This window comes from Malania oleifera, chromosome 6, assembly GCF_029873635.1.
Source record: "Malania oleifera isolate guangnan ecotype guangnan chromosome 6, ASM2987363v1, whole genome shotgun sequence".
Classification (NCBI taxonomy): Eukaryota; Viridiplantae; Streptophyta; class Magnoliopsida; order Santalales; family Ximeniaceae; genus Malania; species Malania oleifera.
The window spans coordinates 14,190,544-14,213,462 of record NC_080422.1 but is presented as its reverse complement, the minus strand read 5'-3'; the positions used below and the strand labels follow the sequence as shown (position 1 = coordinate 14,213,462).

Sequence of the window (22,919 nt, the reverse complement as noted above, 5' to 3'; positions counted from 1 at the left end):
TTCTCTGCTGCGTAATTATTGCTATCTGAGACATTTCTGCACGTTATTCAAATGATCTTTTGGCAGCAAGCTGGCAGTACAGTCTGCTCCGTATAATGCAAAGCAACCCATCCATGAAAATCACGTGATTATGGTTTGCCGAAAATGCATATTTTGCAGTCGAGGATACTTTACTTTTGGCCTTCCTACCAACCAATCTGATACCGATGCAAAATAAATTCTAATCTCGTGACAGCAAAGTCAGGGTAAAACACGGGTAATCTACATTTTCCGGTTTGGTTGGTGCGGCTTTGGAAGATTGCAAATTGTCTTTGCTTGGTTAACGGGTGCACTAGTTTTCCTTCATTAGGTGGAGAGGTTGCACTCTCCTCTAGGCATCAGTTTTCCTTACCAAACCATGGCCAAGACTAATGCTATAACAAATGCAAGAAATTGAAAAAGAAACTGTTCATAGCGTTCACGCAAACTCTCCAACATTCATTTCAAACTCGAACCCTATTCAATCTCTTTTTCACTCTGCAAGCTGCTGAAAATCCTTTTGACAGCCATCAATATATAAAAAATTATATCAGAATAGTCAAAATTTTCTTGCCATAGGGTACACTATAGGCATCGTTTGAGCTTTGCAGCATTTGTTTTTATGGAAGGTGGATGCTTTCCATTAGATTAACTCCACAAGCAACCTTGAGAATATTAAAAGCACCCAACAACACTAGGTTACTAATATGAATAGACTTGGCTCTCATTTCTTCTTATTTTATCTTTTTAACCTGTTTTTCTGGTTGATAAATCAGACCAGTTTTTGTCACTAATTCTATAATTCATCTTTGGTAACTTCATCTCGGGCACTCAAATTTTTGTTGATGAATGCTGCTAATTCCTTCAAACTGGATTTTGCAGAAAGCTTGATCTGCACAGGAAAATGCGTCCAAGCCGTAAGAAGGCTAAATAAGTCAAAACGAAATTGAACAAGTGAAAATTGTAATATCATGAAATAGTTACCGGATTGGATTTATTGCCTGCTGCGTAAAATAGAAGAGTTGGATAATCAGAAACCTGCAAAACCATAACTCCTAAGCATACTTCTTTTGTCGCCCATTATTTTCTTAACTCTATAACTGTCACATAAGACTGATACATAATGGATTTTCAGGATCTTGATATCGTTATAGAGTAAAATTTCACAGTAAAAGATCCATTACTTGGCATCGCTATCTTTTATTATTTCCTTTTTTTTGTGCCTAACAGATTGATAGCGTATATTATCTTACAAGCATAATATATTTAATAGGCCTCCAAAGCTCCTATGGATCAAATATATGTGCCTGCATGTATTTCTATGTCATTAATTTATTTATTTCATAATTATCATATTCTGTGATCTACTTGTCAAATTATTCATATGATGAATCAATGATTTCTTTACATTTAAGGACATAAGGAAATATAATTTTCCCAGTCCACAACATTTTAGAACCAGTATAAAATTATTATCCTTGCTAAACGATATTAGTAGTTTGAACTAAGGATTCATAATATGCTACAAATCTTACTAGGTAGAGCTACGCACTTATCAACTTATTTATATGATTAGTCAATGATTTGCTTACGTTTCTGCTCATAAAGAAATATAATTTTCCTGTTTATAACATCTTAAACCAACATAAATTTACTGTCCTCAATGCTTACTAAACGATGTTAGTAGGTTGAACTGAAGGATTGATAATATATTACAATTATTACTAGGAAAAGCTAGGGGCTTAAAATATGAAAACTTTTACTAACACAGAGAAGGTTGTGCAAGCCTCTAAAAGCTTTATGGTGGTTACACCTGTTACTTGCGTTTTTTTTTTTCGCTACACCTATTACTATTATGTCACACTACACATTACAACTATTCAAAACCATTTTTATTTAATCTTATAAATTTTTGCCCCTTCCCCTCTCTCCAAAAATTGTCCTTGCACCATTTTTATTTTTCGTAGAAATTTGCTTGTCTAAGGTCAGATTACTTTTGCGTAGCATGCACTAACAAACACATCAGCATAAAATATTTAACTAAATGATGCAGTACATGACAAATTTGGGATGATTGGTCAGCTACTCACAAAATTAACAGGGTTCAATGACTCAGTCCAAACCTAATGAACTCGAGGACATGGCATGATTTTTATATGACCTGGCAGAACGTGTTTCAGTATTTCATCAATTGTTTGAAACAAGTAAACAACCAACCCAAATTGAATAGAAAAGGAGGTGATACTACAAATTAAAATAGTAAGTTGCATGTTTTGTCAGATAAGACAACATAAGGTATGACAGTTCCAGTCTCAAGATAAGAAGACATTAGCTATAACTCAGCCATTTAAGCCATTCCTGTTGCCTTAAATAGCACTTTGAATAACCTCCCTATTCAACTTCATTGTCAAAAAAATCATTATTCTAAAAATTTTTAATATATGTACCTGGAGATATGGATGCTCATTAGCAGAAGCATCTATCCTGGCAAAACGTAGATTTTCTGATCCTTTGAAGTGCTTGGCCAACTTCTCTATTTTCTTGCTTGTGGTCTCACAGCCAACGCACCATGGTGTATGAACCTGTTTTGAAACCAATAATAATCACTTCAAAAAGTTCTCAATAGTATGACATGAGGCATTATGGAAGTTATCATAGGAAAAACAAAAAAGAAACATTGCAGCATAAATTATACCATGTAGTGATAAGTTCTATAGTTTTCCAAAATTAATTTTTAGGTAGTGCCAGATCAGGGACAAATGCTGGTTATACAATTTCAGGTAATTCATTTCATACTTGGGAACAGTTTCTTAGCGTATTAACATGCTTACCCAGGAGAAAAAATTAGAGCAGATTACAGCTTTACAAAGCCAAAGCATGCCTCACAACTTCATTTTCATCACTTGATTTTCTATTTAATCAGCAAGGTTATTTCGCTGACATAATCCTGATGGTTCATCAAAGAGCATGGATACACTTCTTTTTTTGTGGTTTTATTTTATACTCAAAAAAATAATAATGTAAGAGCCTAGACTTGTGGAGTAAAAGGTAAGCATAGGAGTAAAAGTATGCAAACCTCTAAAAAGACATTCTTGGTATTGCTCAAAACCAAGTCATCAAATGTCTTTCCTACTATAGTTTGGATGCGTGCATCTTTCTGCAATATTCACAACCCAAAGATGTTAAGATTGCAAACAAAAAAGAAATCATTCAAAATAACATTAGTTCACGCTTCACAATAAAACAACTAAGTAAATAAAAGGTTCTTAAATTCCCACCAAGTTCAACCAGCCCATCTTGTGCTTCTACAGAATTCAAACAAGTCAGTCTGTTTTCCTAAACACTTGTTTTAATGTAAGGGCTCACTGTGGTGTCTGAGTTGCATGATGGCCATGGTGAACATTACACTACCAAATTATAAACTACAAATGCTATACAAAACACAGCAAGCTTATTCAATTTTCATAGGATTTCTAACCATCCCTAAATAAGAAAACTTAAGCCCTTTTTGGTATATCGTTGCTGTTTCCTGTTTTCTGCTTCTCCACAGTGAAAAAACAGATTATAAAAACGCATTTGTTTCTATCGTCAGTTTTCTATTTCTATTACTAGGTTTCAGTTGTTTGTCAAAAAACTGAAAACCAGATTTTATGGTTTTCAGTTATTTTGGCAACTTGTTGCTAGAAATTTTAATATCCAGAAATAGTTTTTGGATTAAATTATTTATTTTATTTTTAAATTAAAATCAAAATTAAATGATCATATAAGTTTAAATATAATGAAAAGAAAAATATACATAAATTTTAAAAAATAAAAATAAAGTCAATTACAAAATACTTTTCCTATTTTTCAATTGTCATGAATAATAAATTTTTTATTGTAAAGTAAAATTCGAAAGTAGAACAATTAAGTAAAATAATTATAATAAATTTTATCTTTATTATAGTAACTTTTTTAATGTTTATTATTTGTAATTTTATTATTTTAATTATATTTTTATAATATTTTGATTTAAAGATGAAAATGAGCATTTTTTTAATTAAGGTTTTAATTTGTATTAGTTTTATAAATGTTAACCAAACAGGTTGCTGGTTTCTATTTTTCATTTTTTTTGTTTCTGGTTTTTTATTTTTGTTTCTAGTTTTTGTTTCTCTAATTTTTGACAATGATACCAAACGACCTCTTAGTAACCAATTACGTGAACCCATCATAAGACACTCTATTAAGCAAGAAATGTAAAAAACAAAGACATACTAAAAAAATTGAAAAAGTGTTTCGGAAAAAAATAAGCACCAAAGTAAATATAAAAAAGCAGAATTATTGTAAACAAATTAAGTTTTTGCATAGGAATATAGGAAAGCAATGATATTAGATTAAACATTAAATAAATATACTATAAAAAAAAAAAGTAGGGAAAGTTCCTTTCTAGAAAAATGATGCATTCATGAAATAACAGGACTTATGAGAGATTATTCTATATAACCAATATTTTTGGTTTCAACCAGAAATATACATAACAGTAGCAATGAAGGAATAGAGTTGTTTCAACCAGAAATAAAGAGAACAGATGTCACAAAGGAATAGAGATGTTTTTCAACCAGAAACACGGCACATTAATAACAAACACCACCACCACCACCCGCAACCGAATACCTAACTTCCCCCCCCCCCCCCCCCCCCCCCAAAAAAAAAAAAGTAAAAAATAAAACTCCAGCGGTGAAAATATTAGATCACCAAAAGAAAGAGACAAAAGAGTCTTTGTTTTTAATGTTTTTGTTTAGTCTTGGAGAGTCTCATTTAGTCTCAGGAGATTTCTCAACTCCCTCTAGTAAATTCTCTTTCTATTAATGATATCTTCTTCTGTTATTAATAAAAGAACGGAAAAAAAAAAACAAAAATCACAAAAAACAATAAACAATAAAAAAAAACGACGACGACAACAACAACAAAGATCCAAGAAGGATTTGCTAGAAATATGATGTGTATGCAGCTGCACTGTAATGAGGTGTACACAAATACATCTCCTGTCCTCTATGGACAAAGGCATGTAGCAAATAAAGCCAGGTACAGATCATGAACAAACGTCTGTAAAACACCTTCAAGGGTCCATAGGAACAGCAAGTTTCTTCAATAAAATCTGTTTCTTAATCATTTTGGTTTCTATTTTTCAACTGGTTCCCCAAGCTTGGGTTAAGTGATTGAAAAGGTCCAAGGAATGTGACACTCACATTATCAGGTACTGGCTGTGATTTGAAATATGGTGACAGGCTATTTTGCAGAAGCCCCAAACAGAAATCCTACAAGAACCAATTCAGAATATCATTTTAATTGTCAAAGGTAAATATTTACTCAAAAATTAAACCAGATGAAACAAAATTGTTACTTCTATGTTTCTTGGTGTCGGATCTAACTCTAGCAAATACTTTGAGCTGATCTTGTTATCAAAAGCAGTCACCTATTAGTCACAAAGATTCACATAAATTTATTGCCCTAGAAAATTTTTTAAAATATAATAATAAGAGAACAACTGAAATTTGTAGCAAGAATAATCACTCATTGTGAAACTAACAACTGTCGTTTCTGATTCTTCGAGCCCAAATAAAGTTAAGTAGGGTTTTGCAAGGTTGTCATTTGTAATGTCCACATATATAAACATTATCTGCAGCCAGAAGACAACGTTAAAACAGTAAAACTAACCAAAAAGAAAAGAGCAATCAAGCAACTAGCTGCACAAGATAAACAAGCAACTAAGCAAGTACCTTTGTTCTGAACTTTCTGGCAATATCTTGAAGAGGCTCAAGAAGTTTCATGAAGTCATTAGCCTCTGCAAAGACTAGAACCTAGGATAAAATTGAAGACAGATCATTAAAAGATTTGCCGCATAAGCATGCCTTGACACAAGCAACAATATGAAAATTCAAGACTAAGCAGGTTCAGGAATTGAAAAAACATGAGATAAAACATTATATAATGGAGGATATAAGTAATCACCCTAGATAAAGCAGAATAGTAAAGAACCGACACCGAGTAGTTCTATAACAAAGCAATCAGAAAAATTGGCATTTAAAGTTGTCTTGAAAGAAGTGAATTCACCAAGGAATCAGGCTCTTGTTTTTCTGATTCAGCAACAACCAAGCCTATGCCTAATTTGCAAAAGAAAAACAATACATTTCTTATGTTCAAAAGACTCCATGTAAACCAACATGGAAGTAATGAAAGTCAAAAACTAAGTAATAATAAAAAGAACTCCAAAAATCCCATAAAATATAGCTCTGCCTATAGAAATGTTTCAAAGCCATTGAAATGAAGGGGAAAATGTAGGTAGAAGACAACTTGTTACAGCAAAAATATGAGAAAATGGAAAATTGTGTTTAAGATGGGTTTAGGACAGGTCAGTAAGGTCAATTGGCAGGTCTTCTAGAAGTTAATCGTACTGATGAAATTTGGGGAAGAAGGCTGCAAAATGTAACTTCACAACTTTTAGCTTCTTATGATTGGTCCTTCAATTCTCTTCTGTGAATTACGTTCAAAATACATCCAGACCATAGAGAAGATTTTTCCCTCTTCAGCTTCACCATCACTACAGATCTTAGTCTCAAGAAGAATGGTAGACAAGCCAATGGAAGACACCAACTTTTAGCTAACGAGTGAAACTATTATTTCAAAGAACAAAAATTTAGATGCATCTTTGAAGTAGTGAAGTTGTCACTGCTGGCCATACGACATTATAATTCAGAACAACACAAGCTGATCACTTATTCAGAGGATGGAAAATATTCATATGACACAGCACCTTGTTTGAAAATTCTGTTTAAAGAGGCTCACTGCCCAAGCTATTGCTTTTCAAAAGAAGGCTTCCAAAACCTGTTAATTTAAAATGTGTCAGGAAGACATTCACTTAGGTTAAAGAACTCAGGCAGTGTTTTATTTATTTGTTTGTTTGTTTATTGGATTGCAAATTTAGCATATCCTTATAGAAGAATAAGAGGAAATATTTTTTATTTTCGAGGTGAATTCTGGGAAATGTATACTTAGTTGCCGACAGGTATAATTATCAGAAATGCCTGGTCAACTAGCCATGGGCTTCCCTCATTCAAAAGTGTCAGCAAGTTTTCCCCTAATTTCATTAGTAGTGTCCAATAGATCCTGCATATAAATCCAAACCAGAGACCATTTGAACCAGCTAGTTAAAGACAGATGGCAATTTTAGTTTTTCAAATAGAGAAAGCTCCCTATAGTAAAGACCTAGCAGGGAGTACAGTATAGTATTTTTGAGTCCAGGCATAGTGTCACTAAGGGCATTTGGGTTTTTATATGGGGCTAATAGTATAGCAGATAATTTTGCAGGGGCTTCATGGGCGTAAGCACACTGCTGAACCATGTGAATTCCTGTGTTCTCCTTTTTCTTCTGCTTTTCTTCAAATTGGCTGTTTGTACAACTTAACCAATATGAAGATAAGTACACAAGTGGCTAGTTGCCAACTCTTACCCTGGCAAAAATGGAAACTAAAAAATAATTTTTAGGCTTCTAAAAGATGTAGGGTCAGCAACACTTCACCAGAAACAAAAGATTCATAACAGATTGGGTGTTTTACACCATCCCAGGAAGGCAGAAATTGAAATATGTATTAATGCTGTTCTTGATCTTTAAAGAGATTTCAGAGTAGACAAAGTTGTATGTGGGAGGCCCCTCATCCATTTAATGCTCTTCCCTTCTACCAATGCATTATAAAATTCATATACCAATTGAAAAAAGAAGCTGAAGAAATAAATAATGAAAACTACTAATTTCAATCAGATTGCTGTTATCAAAAACAAAGGTAGCTAATATAACTTGAAGGATACAGAACAATTATAAAATCGAAGAAACAAAAGAAAAAATAATAATATTTTTACAGCAACCTGGAGTTTGATAGAGCTGGTGTAAACTCTGACAGAATTCAGCTCCGTCAATGTAGTGACCAATGGAAACTTGTTATAGTCCAAAAACTGCAATATGTCGTACAATTCAAAGGTGCCTTCTGCAAAACCAAACAAATACATAATTCATGTGAGTAACACACTAACAAAAATAGCAGTCAAAGATGAAACCACCAAGCATGATGCATACAAGTCTCTGTTCCTTTAGGGGGGAAAGAGGTCAGATGACTGACCCCACGTTGATAATAACAGTAATGGAACAATTGGGATCAACAACACATTGAATGATAATTCATAACAGCAGTAATGCATACATTGTCAACAAAAAACCAACCTACCATATGCAGTGTGTCTTTCTGGTTCACTTTTGACAAGACCAACAAAATGCTTCACAGTTTTAATCTCTGGGAATAGAACCTTGGCAACCTCAGTGTTGCTCACTTCAACAAACTGCAGTTCATTGTCAGAAGTTGCCGCTTTTACAAATTCCTTATAATCAGGTCCCTGGAAGGAAGTTGCATATCTTTTAAGCATATCAAGTAGAGGATCAGCAAAATTGAAGCACAAAGAAATCTGATTTATAGACCAATCTTGATTTGTCACGGTCCACTGATGAGAATCCAACAGACAAACAAGAAGGGAAATACAAGAACACCACATACATGCACACAGAGTCACAAGCACACACGAGAGAGAGAGAGAGAGAGAGATCAGAGCTAAAAGATCTGTGTGCCCACAGATCAATACAATATACACTTTCCAAGTGATTGGCACACAGACACTTGTGTTTCAATGTATTTAAAATATGTACCAAAAATTCTAGCGTTCCCCACTTTAATCTGTATTCAGAGTCACAGGCACACACACAATCGAGAGAGAGAGAGAGAGAGAGAGAGAGAGAGAGAGAGAGAGAGACCAGAGCTAAAAGATCTGTGTGCCCACAGCTCAACACAATATTCACTTTCCAAGTGATTTTGCATACAGATACATTTGTGTCCACTGTTTTCAAAAGATGTAACAAAAAATCTAGCTCTCTCCACTCTAGTCATCTATATTCATTTTTATGATACAAATTGTTAAAAGTAATGGACAAGAAACAAACAAAACAGGCAATAGGACCATGGTTTTAAATAACGGCCGTTACGTAACGTAACGGCCGATACGTAACGTAAATCAAGGGCTCCGAAACCGATCCGGGCCGATAATGCGGTTCGGAAAAAATTCACAGCCGTTACATCTCCGTAACGGTCCGTAACAGCCGTTACCCCTACGTTACACTCCGTAACAGTCCGTTACGGACCGTTACATACCGACAACTTGCAGAATCTGCTTTCTGCTGCGCAGCGTTCCTTTCCCCCTTTCCCGAGTCCCAAGCACCCATCTACCATTCAATCTACCTAAATCTAACATTCAAAGAACAAAAATACTTACTTGCAGTTTTGTTGGCCGAGCCGCTGAAGCTATAAGAAGGCTTCACGCCTTCACTCCTTCGAAGCCTGAGTTACTCATCTTCGCAGCCTTCGTTTCCTGAATCCTGAACCTAACAAAGTTCTTTGAAGCTTGAGTGGCCGAAGGCAGCTTCATCCGCCACCGCCAGTCGTCGCACTCGCCGCCACCAGCCAGCCCTCTACCAGGTCGGCGTCGTCGCACTCGCAGCCACCAGCCAGCCCTCCACCAGTCGTCGCACGAAGCTTCGAGGCTTCGAGGCTCCTCCATCCTCCGAGTCGCCTCCCCTCTCTCGGTCTCACTCAGAGTCTCAGACTCTCTGCCCTCTGCTCATCTCGCGTATGAGATAAGCTTTATTTCAATAACACTCAACACCCACAACCACATCTTAAATATTTTATTATGTTTTTTTTTTTAATTATAATTTATTGTAAGTAATGTTTGTTAAATTGAATTAAAAAAAAAAAGAGTAATTTAATAGAGTAAAAAGCTTTAAAATTTCAGATTCATTTAATATGCAAATTGGTTCCTAAACAATTTAAGCATGTCATATTCTGTTTTGATTAACATACTTTTATTCATTCTTTACGTATTCTTTCTTTCCTTTTGGTTTCATTGCATATAAAATATATATTATTTTAAAATAAATGACTATGACATGGCATTCCAAAAATATGGAGTGGACAATTTCTCATGTTCTATTTCTATGCTATTTTATATTTGTGAGTAAAACAACATTTTGCATAATTATTTCCCCTAACAGCATTTTTTTTGTTGTAAATTATTATATTCATATACAATATCAATTTCATTTATATGGTATCGCATTAACATTTTTTGAAAGCTGACACCGTTAGAAATAGACTAATAGTATTATGGTTACAGACTTCCAAGATACAACATTAGTACAAAAAATACTCTTTTCTAGTCTTATGCCTTGCCTATAGATGCAGCTCTTGTTTTTTTTTTCTTTTCAAAGATTAGAAATCTCCCACATCTTAAACTTTTTATTATGTTTTTTTTTTAATTATAATTTGTTGTAAATTATGTTTGTTAAATTGAATTAAAAAAAGAGTAATTTAATAGAGTAAAAATCAAAAAATAGTAATAATTATGTAAAATAAAATTTTCTTAATTTATAAATATTTTAATTGTCTTATATTTTTTGAAAGGTAATTAGGAAAATTTAGTTTTATCACATATTTCCTATTTATAAATATTTTTTAAGTTTTAAAATATCATTTTGACGTTAAATTTAAAATTAGGTAAAATAAATCGTTACATGATCTATTTTTTGTTTTTCAGTTATCAAATAAAGTAAAAATTGATAACTTAATAAAAAACATTTTAACCTAATAGTTAATATATTAATAATTCAGATTTTTGCTAATTACTAGTTTACTACTGGAATTTGTAGAAAAATTTTATTTTAATCCATAAATTGAGAAAATGCTTAAAAAATTAAATAGAAAATTTATACTGTATGGATCTCTATTAGTGATGCTGTGATGTATATAAAAGTAGAGCAAGTTTTTTCCACCTTTAAAATTACAATGTTAATTTCTTATAGTTATAAATAAAAATAAAATCAAGTTAAAAAAATAATGAAAATACCTTTTTAAAGAAAAAGGAATATATTTTTTTGTAATAAAATATCTAATATTTTAATCCATATACTGAGAAAATGTTTAAAAAATTAAATAGTCAATTTGTAATGTATGGATCTCTATTTGTGATGCTATGATGTATATGAAAGTAGAGCAAAAATCTTTTTCACCTGTTAATTTCTTATAGTTATAAATGAAAATAAAATCAAGCTATAAAAAATAATGAAAATATCTTTTTAAAGATAAAGGAATATATTTTTTTTGTAATAAAATATCTAATATTTTATAATTTTGTTTATTTATATATAAAAATAATAAACATTACTTATTATTTTTAATCAAATATTATACTTATTTTTAAGTAATAAGTATTTAAAATTAGGACTATTTAGTACTTATTATTTAATATTTACTAAATTACTAATTATATTATTCCTGTCATTGTAGGAAGGTTGTAACTTTGTATTTTCTTTATATTTTGTGTAGAGATCATCAAATTAAGTCTATCAATATGTCACGTGATAGAGGAAATGAAAACTTACCTAGTGAAGATATTGGATGGCATTTTGGTACTGCGGTAGACGGTAATAGACATGTTATTATGTGTAAGTTATGTGGGAAGATAATCAAAGGGGGCATTACACGCTTGAAACAACACTTGGCACATAAAAAGGGTCAAGTAGCTGGATGCTCAAATGTGACCACACAAGTAAGAGAACAAATGATGAAACATCTACAACAGTATGCTGAGAAGAAAAGAGATAAACAAAAAAGGCAAGAAGAAGCAGAAGCCCAAATTAGAGGAGATTTTGAGAATTTGAGCGATGAAGAAGACTTGGAAGAAGAAAGTATGAGATTTGCTTGACAAGAAAGCATGCGATCACAACAACAATGGGAAGAGAGACAAAGATTTCAAGCAAGAACAACTGGAAGGGGTAATATTTATGAAGAGGGAGGTGGCTCTGGCAGTGGTGCTACCAGTGGTTTCAATAGAGCAGGAGCTCGATCTTATAGTGGTCGAGAAGCTGGAAGTAGTGGACGACAATGGATCAATCCTGATGCCCCTGAAGCTAGACTAAAGGCAATGGATCCTATTTTAGAAAGAAGCAAGAGTGCGAAACAACCAAAACTCAACACAAAGTTACTGAAAGGTTTAAGAAGTAAATTAGGAAAAGCGGTTGGAAAATTCCTAATTTATAATCGGATTCCAGCGAATGTAGCTGACTCTCCATTTATGCAGCCTATGCTTGATATTGCTGCAGAGGTTGGAAAGGGGGTGAAGGGTCCATCACCCTATGAGATATCTGAAATTTATTTGGAGCAAGAGTATCAAGAAATGAAAAATTATAGAGCTTCTTTTGCTGGAATATGGAAAGAAAGAGGTGTAACACTTATGTGTGATGGTTGGTCAGGACCAACTAGAAAACACATTATAAATTTTTTAGTTTATTGCGATAGAGGCACCGTGTTTCATAAATCAGTTGATGCCTCTGATGTGCCAAGCAGAACAGCTGAATATTATTTCAGGTAATTTTCTAATTTTAATTGTATATGCAAATAGTATTATGGACTTGCATGTTTTTAATTAAATAGTAGTAATTATTGAATTTATAATTTCATTTCAGATTAATGGATGAGGTGGTTGAAGAAATTGGAGACAAGAATGTTGTCAAAGTAGTGACTAATAATGAAGCTGCAATGAAGGCAGGAGGAAAATTATTAATGCAGAAGAGGCCCAATCTCTATTGGACAGCATGTGCAGCTCATTGCATAGACCTTATTCTTGAAGATATTGGTAAGAAAAGTAACGTGAAGAAGGTCTTAGAAGATGCAAGAACAATAACCTCATTTATTTACAACCACACATGGACAGTGAATTTCATGAAGAAATTCACAAATAATAGAGAGTTACTTCGCCCTGCCATCACTCGATTTGCCACAAATTTTATTGCTTTGGAGACTATTGTCAGGCATAAACAAGCACTAAGGGAAATGTTTACATCTGATGCTTGGAAAAACTCAAGGTTTGGAATGGCAAAATCAGGCCCAGCATATGATTCAAAGAAAATTATCTTAGGCAAAGAGTTTTGGCAAAAGGCCTCTGATATAATTAAAGTGCAAGAACCCTTAGTGAAAGTTCTTAAATTGGTTGATAGTGATGAAAAACCAACTATGGGCTTCATATACGAGGCAATTGATAAGGCGAAGTTGGCCATTCAAAAAGATTGCCGGTTTTACAAAGACTATTGGAAAATTATTGACAACCGGTGGAGTTTTCAGTTGCACCAAGATTTGCACGCTGCTGGTAAGTGTAAATCAAATACAATTTCTTATTATTTTAACTTTTAAATTATGCATAGTTGCATTAGAAAACTATTGATTAATATGTTTCTAAATTTAATTGTAGGGTATTTTTTGAACCCACAATTTCTTTATGGTGCCCCACCCTCTCCTGAAGTTGCTAGAGAAGTCATGGATGGAGTTAAAAAAGTGATAACCAAGTTGGTACCCGATATAGATACTCAAATTCGGGCTATTAATCAAGTAAGTATTAGTTCCATTAAATTGAATAATGAATTGTTCTAGTATTTAATAATACTTTTAAGAATAATTATTAATATATCTAATTAATTAATTATATTTCACAATCATCCTTTTTTAGTTGTTGCTATATCGAGATAGGCAGGAGACTTTTGGAACCCCGTTGGCTCAAAGGGCAGTAAAACAAACAAATCCTGGTAAATATGGCTATATAGCTAAATAATAGAGAATTACTCTATTTTCTCTCTTTGTGTTCAAATTTGACTTTTGAAATACGCTATACTAACATAAAACTCTTTTTAATTATTCATGCAGCTGAATGGTGGATTCATTATGGCTTGTGTGCTCCTGAGCTCCAAAGAATAGCAATTAGAGTTCTTAACCAGACCACATCAGCTTCGAACTGTGAGCGTAATTGGAGCACCTTTAGCCTCATCCATACGAAAACAAGAAATAGATTAAAGTACATGAGACTACAAAAACTTGTTTTCGTACATTACAACATGAGGTTAAAGTTAAGACGTACAATGAGAAGAAGCCAACGAGAAATTGAAGAGGGTTTCAATCCTATCAATTTGGACTACATTTTCGAAGAAGATGATCCTTTAAGTCAATGGTTAGAGGAGAGAGAGACACCACTACTCGACGGTCAGGACAATTCAAATTGGTTAAATGAAGAGGTTGGTGATACTACAGAAGGAGGTGATCAACCACCAATAAACGCGCATGATGATTCAAGTTCAAGTCCTGAACGCACACAAAGTGATGACAATCTTGGTTTGAGCCCACCAAGTGATGATGATGGTAATAGTGGTGCTGGAGCTGGGGTTGGGGGGGGTGGCAGTGGTGGTGGTGGAGGCGGCGGTGTAGAATATAATTATGGATATGATACAGGGACATCATTTGGAAGGGATATATATCCTTCTGATCCTTATGGACTACATGACATACCTGAAAATTATGACTAGGGTATTCCTCCAGGGCACCAATCTTCACAACCCAGGAGAAGGAGTGCTCGTGGTGACCCTAGCGATTCTACTGAAGATTCATATGGTGTGGTTCGTAGTTTTGGCGACTTTGGTTTAGATGGTTTATCATCACAATCATATGGATCTCATCCAGCATATCCACATTATGCATCTCGTGACTCACATTTTTATCCCAGTGGATCAGGAATCTCAGGATCTAGTGAGTCTTCTTCTACACACTACCCAGAGCCAGCCCCTGCCCCAACTTATAGACATTATTCAGGAGAATTTTCATCACCAGTACATTTTCAAGAGCAACAACAAAATGACGCAAACTTGGGTTCATTTAACTATGTATTTCCACAAGGATGGGGAGATAATTTCCCATCCCAATCTCAAGATACAGATGCAAATTATGAAGACCCTCCACGTCATTCTTTTTGGTGGTGACATGTGTTATGTTATAAATTTGTAATATTGTATTCATGTATTTTCAACTATTTATTGATATTTGATATTAATCACTTTTTAAATTCATGTATGTGTAATCACTGTAATGTGTATATTGACTTATTGAGTATTAAGTCTATTGAGTATTGATTCATTTTTAGTAACTTTATGACTTTAATTAATTGATTCTTACATTTCTACATCTTTTTACTCATTAAACTAATGTAAACTATAAAAAAATATGCTTTTTTTTTGTAAACAGCGCACTAAAATTAATATAAAAATCATAATGCCTATTAAAAAGCATTTGTAGGGTGAATGAAAGCCTGCAAAATTCATTAAAAATCATGTATTAATGGATTTCATGCTTATTTTTTAATTTTGGCATGGTTGTGCATGTGTGAAAAAAATTCACGACCGTTACGCCCGCTTCCCGTTACGTAACACCCGCGTCTCCCGCGACCCGCGACACCCGCGACCGTTTCGCGACGTTACCCGCGACCGCGATTTCGAACCATGAATAGGACAACAATGAACAAATACTAGTCTCCAAAAATTTTATGAACCAACTACGTTCATTCCAGCTAGGACTCTGCAATTGGTTGGTTCGGTCAGTTCGGCCCAAAATTTAAGGGAACTGAACCTTTTCAGTTTAGCCAAGAACAGAACCAAACCGAACTGAAATTTTCCCTTAACCGAACCAAACTTTTCAGTTGAGCTCCATGAAAACCAAACCGAACCAATCATTATAATCTAAATCCCCTCATCTGGAACCTCCACAATCTCCTCAATTAAAATATTAGCCCTATTGCATATCTAAAGATTTTTTTCTTGCAGATCACACAAGCAATTGTCACTCAAGAAACATCCTCTTAATTTGGTGGAGCATAGCTAGAGATTTCCAGGAAAACCCAACTTCAACAGCTTAAGCCATCCTTATTCTAGATAGTGGGGTTAAGAAAAAGACCCAATGAATCAAATTACAAAAAATAAGATTTTTGAGATCGTCTCACAATGATTGAGATTAAGAAAAGAAAACATGAACTCATAAATCAAACCTCTTGATTTCCCAATACCACCCTTCATGATGGCAGCACAACAAAGGGGTCATTTGGTATTACTGTCAAAAATTACAAAAACTAAAACTAAAAACGAGAAACCAGCAAACTTGTTCGCTTAATATTTATAAAACTAAAACTAATTAAAAACTTAATTAAAAATGCACATTTTCTTCTTTAAGTCACATAATATTATAGAAATATGATTAAAATAATAAAATTCCAAAAAAAAATACACATTAAAAAACAATATAATAAAAAAAAATTATTATAATCATTTAACTTAATTGTTAAACTCTCAAAACAAAATTTACAGTTTACAATAAAAATTTATTGGACACGAAAACCGAAAAATAATAAAAATATTTTGTAATAAATTTAAATTCATATGATCATTTTATTTTAATTGTAATTAAGTGCATAAAATGAATGATTTAATCTAAAAGAACTATTTCTAGATATTAAAATTTATGGCAATAATTGTCAAAACAACTGAAAACCATAAAATCCCATTTTCCGCTTTTTCGCAAAAAGCTAAAAACTGCCAACATAAACAGAAAACTGACAAAATAAACAAACGCATTTTTATAATCTGTTTCTTCAATTTGCAGAAACAAAAACAAAAAATAAAAAACGACGACAATACCAAATATGCCCAAAGCTTTTTCCCAAATTCAGATTCTTGTCTCAAAGAACATCTTCTCTGTCCAATACTAGGGCCAAGATCCCAAACTTGAGAGCCAAAATTTATGATCTGAGAGGAGAGAGCCCTTGTAAGATTTGAGACCTGAGTAAAATCAGCCATATGGAATCGATAACACTGCTATAGAGCAAATGAGAAGTGGCAACGAGATTGTAAACCCTAAGGAGGCATAGGGGGGTTAAGGCAAGTAGGATGAGAGGTTAGAGAAGAGAAACAATGAACAAGAAGATATTTTCGGAGTTTGAGCCTTAAGGAATTGCTGACCACTCAATCCCAGATCATGTTGCTTTTATGTGTGTATTTTGGTGTTCGATTCAAACGGTTTTTGGATTTGCAAAATCGACACTGAACCAAATATGTTTTGGTTTTAACATTTTGAACTGAACCAAACCGTTTCAGGTATGAAACTGAACCGTTCAGACTGAAATGGTTCAGTTTGATCAATTTTATCAGTTCAACCAATATGTGCACAGCCCTAACTCCAGCTTTAGATTTAACAAAAAATGGTGAATATCAAACCACAAGACAGGCTATAATATCCATGCATGGCCCTTGAATAAGTTGAATCACACAAGTACAACACTCAATTTAAGAAATAATGACCTACCCATCCCATAGGCATCACCATGTTAAAAGGAATGGAGTTCATTGCTTTGCGTTAGTTGGCAAAGCCATCTATATGTATACATAAAAGTTGTATAGATGCAGGTACTTCTATTCCCAATCTTCCAGAAACAGTTCTATTTCTACAAAAGAAAGCCTGCTTAAAATTTTAAAATATAATTTTCAATTTTCAACACCACCAATTTACACTTTACTGGATCAATGAGTCAGATGTTTGTGGGAGATGACTTTATTGGATCAGCCATCATAGAATCAAATCAAGGCAAATGAAGTTAAGGCATTATAGTTTCTCTTGGAAATTGATTTCAAAAATCAAAGCTCTCCCTTGAAGGCAGCATGTCTCTTGAGAAGCCACTTAAGAGCACATTTTGACTCTCAACAACATGCAAAGAAAGCTGAAGAATCTACTAAACCAATGTTTTTTTGTGCAAAAAAAAAAAAAAAAAGGATGTAGTCAATATATCATATGCTTTTTCACTGCTGAGTAGCCAGATGTTTGTGCGAGACAACTAATGCAATGATGGGCATTTGTTGAGTGTCTTCCGACTCAATGACAGATGAACTTTTCACTTGGCAAGGGCTTTATGGGAGGCAAGCAAAAAAAATATTAGATTCTTACCTCCTCCTGTCATTTTTGGGACCTTCAGGAAGGGAAGGAACAACACAGATTTTTTCAAGGGGCATAGCTTCCAACCCATTATGCAAGTTTTAAAAAATAGGTGGTTTAACATACTTTATTATTGTGCTACTCTCTCTTCACAATTAAAGTCCTTCTGAATAAAATAAAAGAGTAAGGTTCAAAAAAGCAATACTGGAAGTCATTGCTCAGTATCAGCATGCTTTTGTGGCTGGAAGACAGATTATGGATGCTGCCCTTATTGCTAATGAGGTGGTGGATGCCTATTTGAAGGAGGGAAAAAGGGGTCTATCGTGCAAACTGGATATGGAGAAAGCATTTGAACATGTGAACTACCACTTCCTTCTTTATCTCCTCAAGAAAATGGGCTTGGGGAGCTCTGGTGTAGTTGCATTGCTCAACGCATCAAAACCTCAAGCTAGTCAGTGCCCATTAATGGCTGCCCTTCTAATTTCTTTCGCTCCTCAAGAGGCTTGAGTCAAGGAGATCCCTTGCCCCCTGTTCTAATCATTTTGGTTATGGAGGTGCTTAGCCTCATGCTGATGAAAGCTACTAAAGGAGCAATCTTTATGGATCTCAAGGTGGGCAGAAATGGAAGGTTTATAGAAGTTTCTCATCTCCTTTTCGCAAATGATACTTGATTAAGTGTCAAATATTGCATAATTAGGTGCTTAAATGTGTTTATTGGTTATTACAAATTGGATTAAATGCCTAAGTTATGCATATTATTTTAAATGAAGCTCAATTTATAACATTAGGATTTTTATTTTAATTTTGCCCGTAAACTTACGAGCACTTGTGTTTGATTATTGCAGGGTATTTTCTGGAATTAAAGGAGAAACAAAAGGGAATAAAAAGTGGGCCGTGCACAGGAGAGCATGGAATTTATCCATGCTGAATTTGAAATAAAAAGGGCTGCATGGCCCATGCAAAATGGAAGGCCAAATAGGCTGCACACAGCATAAAGAAAAGGGGCTGAGTTAATAGGGCAGCAGGTTGGCAGCCAAGGGCAGTATAGGGTTTGAATTTAAGGTGAAGGAAGAAGAGGCCATGCGCAGCATTGAGTGGGAGGAGAGATAGCAGCACATGAAAGCCCAAATTGATTGCATGGGCCATGCCATTGGCATGCAAAAGGAGGGCAGCTTGGGGAGAACAAAGAGTGGGCTGCAGCCAACATCTAGGAGGATGTAAAATAGGGTTTTATTTAGAGAAGCAAGGGAGCAGCCATGCACAATAGATAGGGACAGCAGCAGCTTGTGTGTGGTTTGGCCAAGAGGCTGTGCGCAGCACCAAAGGGCAGCAGCTTGCTGCGGCCAAGCTGGGATTTTCCCACTTTTCTTCTCCTTCCTCTCTTCTTCTCCTCCTCTCTTCCTTTATCCTTGTTCCTTTATTTTTATTGTCTTTTATTTTTCTTATTTTGAATGATTTATTGTTGATTGAATTTGTTCCAAAAATTTCGGATTGCAAACATGTTTGGCTAAGTTTTACAACTTGGGTTGCAGTTCAATTTATGTTGCTTTCCATGATTTATTAGACTTTCTTTGATGTTGTTGTTATGCTTTTATTTGGCTAAAACCAAAAATTGAAGACGATCGTTGATAAATCTCTTGCTCTTATTTCTTGTTTTGTTGTTGACATTAGGCACAGCAAAACCTTGATTTAATCTAGGATTTTCATCAATTAAGTATTACATGAATTTCGGTTGATGCTTAGTGAGGGTAGTTATTCCGTTGGGACTTGGCAAGTTTACTTGAGCTTAGGTTTGCGTATTTCATCTTATTAATGCCTTGATTGGATTAACAAGAAGAGGAGTAATGTCCAGGAAACTAGTAAATGGTGGAAGCAATGGAAGTTGGACCCGTAACCCAAGTGTTTGATAATTTGCTTTAGTAAATTTGCTTTGTTTTGGCTGCGTTATTGGATTTATATTTTTGAATCTTGGTAAGATTTCAATCTCATTTTAGCATTTTCTAGAGTACTTCCCATTTTTGTTTACTATTTTCATAAACATTAAAAAAAACCAAAAACCAAAAACCAAAAAGAATTTTACATAGCATTTTACATCATCATATTTTCACTAAACTTTCACAAATACTTAGATAATTAGTGGTCCTTGTGGAATACGATCTTGGATTTATCCTTGATACAACTTGACACTTCTACAATTGGAAGCACATTTCAGAACAAGTCAATACTACAATTTTTGCAATGATGGCCCCCTTCTTATCCTCAACCTTCAATGCATTTTGCTAGAGTTTGAGGCTGTCTCAAGCCTGAAAGTGAACCTTGGCAAAAGTGAGCTTATTCCAATTGGAACAGCCAGAGGCCGGGGGGGGGGGGGGGGGTCTTCCTTGTTGGTCTTCTGGAGTGTAAGATGGGATCCTTTCCCAATAATTACCTCAGTCTCCCCTTCGGAGCCAAATTCAAAGACAAGTAGGAGTTTGGGACCCTATTGTCAAGAAGTTTGAAAGGAGATTAGTAGGATGAAAAAGAAATTTCCTATCAAAAGGAAGCAGACACATACTTATGAAGAGCACTTTGACAAATCTTCTAGTTTATTACATGTCCCTCCTACCCTTACCACCCTCAGTCACAAGGAGATTGAAAAGAATTCAGAGTATTTTTCGGGGTAAGCTTAGGGGAGGAGTTTAAATATCTCCTTGTTAGATGAGTGGTTAAAGAAGCCATTTGTTCGGTAGGTTTGGGGTTGAAATCCCTCTTCACTTTCAATAAAGCCCTCCATGGGAAGTGGTTATGGAGGTTCCTGAAGGAGAAAGACCACTTTTAGTGGGGTATTATTGTTTCTAAATACGGGCATGAGCATAATGGTTGGAAAACGCACAATAGAAGGGGACCCTATGGAGGGGGAGTTTGAAAATTCATCAGGAAAGATTGGGATGAATTTTTCCAATTTGTGACATATCAAGTGGAAAGTAGGGCCAATGTTTTCTTCTGGTATAATGTGTGGCGTGAGAACAGTAATCTTAGAGCTTTCTTCCCTTCCATCTACAGCTTGGCTTGCGACAAAAATGCCATTATCAGTCATCATCTCCAAATCACTGATCAAGGAATTTTCAGGAATATTCCTTGCACAAGGAATGTCGTAGATTGGGAACTTCATGCACTCTCTGACTTTTACAGATTCTCTATAAATTCTGTTACCAAAACATCCCCAACAAACCGAAATGGGCTTTGGACAAAATTTGTGTTTTCATTGTTAAGTCTCTCTACAAGAAGCTCTTTTCAATGGGAACTAATTATAAAAACTCCCCTTGAATTCACATTTGAAGGACAGCAGCCCCCCTCAAAGGTTGCCTTTTTGTTTGGGAGTCTGCTCATGGAAATATCTTAACCCAAGACAATCTGTACAAAAGAGGGCATACAATCACAAATAGGCGTTTTTTTCGTATGTGTTGGCCTAACAAGGCTTAATCTTATTTTAATGATAACAAGTCAAGGATACTTAACATGTTTGTTTAAGTATAGTTTTAGGGCTTAAAGGTATTCATGAGATCAAGTTCAAGTATTTGACAAGCTTCAATGAAGTTTGTATTTAAAGCCATGAGTAATGAGGAAGTTAAAGCATATTGAAGAAATGGTTCAAGCTGGACATAGCATGGAAGCTAAAGCATGAGGACTAAGATCTTAGATAGTCTAATCTTATAAAAATCCCATGTAAGTACTTCACAAATCAATACTGATGTTTGAAGCTCTTAGGATAAATCATTGACTTAGAGACCCATTCTTATACATGGAAAATATTTTCATAAAGTCTCAAATAAGTTTTCTAAGTTATATATTTAAGATTTGGAACCAATCTTTGAAAAACATAGAGTGGCCAAGTGGTCAGGCGACTGATAGGCTACTGGATTTATAAATAAGAGGGCAGAACAGGAGCAGGCGACTGACCCCTTAAGTCCAGTCGACTGACTCAACACTGACTTTCAAAATGCGCTAATTTTAAATAGCTCAGGCAACTGACCCTTGGGCCTTAGTCGACTGAAGTCCATGTTTTAACTTTTAAACAACACTGATAAAGTTTCCAAATTTGATTTCTTGGCCTCCAAGCTTAGAGAAAACTTGGGGAAAACGGTAAGAAACTTTATTGTTCTATATATACATGATATTTTAGCAAATTATAAAACAACATCAAGCATATACGAATCATAATTTCAAAGTTATATTGCTGAAAGCAATTCTGAAAAGTTGTTGTGCTATTGCTGAATTTATTCATGCACTTCAAATTTGTTCTATTGATTTTCTCAATTCTAAATCAAAACCCTAGTGATATTACTCTGAGCTTCAACTTCTTTATTGTTTTTTATTGAAGTATACTGAATTTAACTTGTACAAATCTGCTCTAACTGAGAGTATCTCCTTGTACGAATCAAGTTGTTCCTTGTTTCTTGTGTTTTTTTGTTTGACGGTTTAGGTTTGTTGAATCATTGAGAGGGTTATTCTCATTAGAGAGAGATCTCCACCTTGAACAGAGAGAGGATTGCTTCACTTGGTAACGAAGTGGAAAGGAAATCCTCACAGCGTGTTGCTTGAGGCAAGGACGTAGGCCGCTGGCCAAACCTTGTAAAAAATTCCGGTGTCCAGCCTTTCTTCCCTTAACTTTTTACATTCTTGCAAGATTATAAACTGTGTATGCTTATTTAATCATTAAGAACTTGCTGGATATTGGGAATTTACTGGAATACTGATTTTGATTGTATTTGAATCAATGAACTATATTGGTTGTGATTGTTGAATTGAAAATTCTGATCAGATTTAATTACTGAATCTCTGAATACAAAAGCTGAGGTAAAACAAGTGTGATTGATTATTCTATTGAGGCAAAAATTGCAAGATACTTAAGATTGATTTATTGAAGTTGTATCTTGAGAATATTATTGTTCATTGCTGAAAAGTAACACTGATTTTAAATATTGCTCAACTATTGAA

The 22,919-nt window shown here is 34.4% G+C and overlaps 1 protein-coding gene across 2 annotated transcripts in view; it reads right to left on the bottom strand.

Moving 5' to 3' along the window:
• Nucleotides 1-507: 507 nt before the first annotated feature.
• LOC131157755 (protein disulfide isomerase-like 1-6) overlaps nt 508-22,919 on the bottom strand; it is a 42,521-nt gene continuing 20,109 nt past the window's right edge. Inside the window, exons 3-12 of one of the 2 annotated variants that reach the window (XM_058112113.1) lie at nt 8,277-8,442; nt 7,921-8,039; nt 5,778-5,858; nt 5,588-5,677; nt 5,402-5,473; nt 5,247-5,315; nt 3,095-3,175; nt 2,466-2,600; nt 1,003-1,056; nt 508-910 (exon numbers count right to left, since the gene is read on the bottom strand). In XM_058112113.1, the coding sequence (XP_057968096.1) occupies nt 815-910; nt 1,003-1,056; nt 2,466-2,600; nt 3,095-3,175; nt 5,247-5,315; nt 5,402-5,473; nt 5,588-5,677; nt 5,778-5,858; nt 7,921-8,039; nt 8,277-8,442 (963 nt within the window). In that variant the 3' untranslated portion in view covers nt 508-814. Of the gene's footprint in view, nt 911-1,002; nt 1,057-2,106; nt 2,180-2,465; nt 2,601-3,094; nt 3,176-5,246; nt 5,316-5,401; nt 5,474-5,587; nt 5,678-5,777; nt 5,859-7,920; nt 8,040-8,276; nt 8,443-22,919 lie in introns of those variants that run through there. The other variant, XM_058112114.1, reaches the window with a different exon arrangement.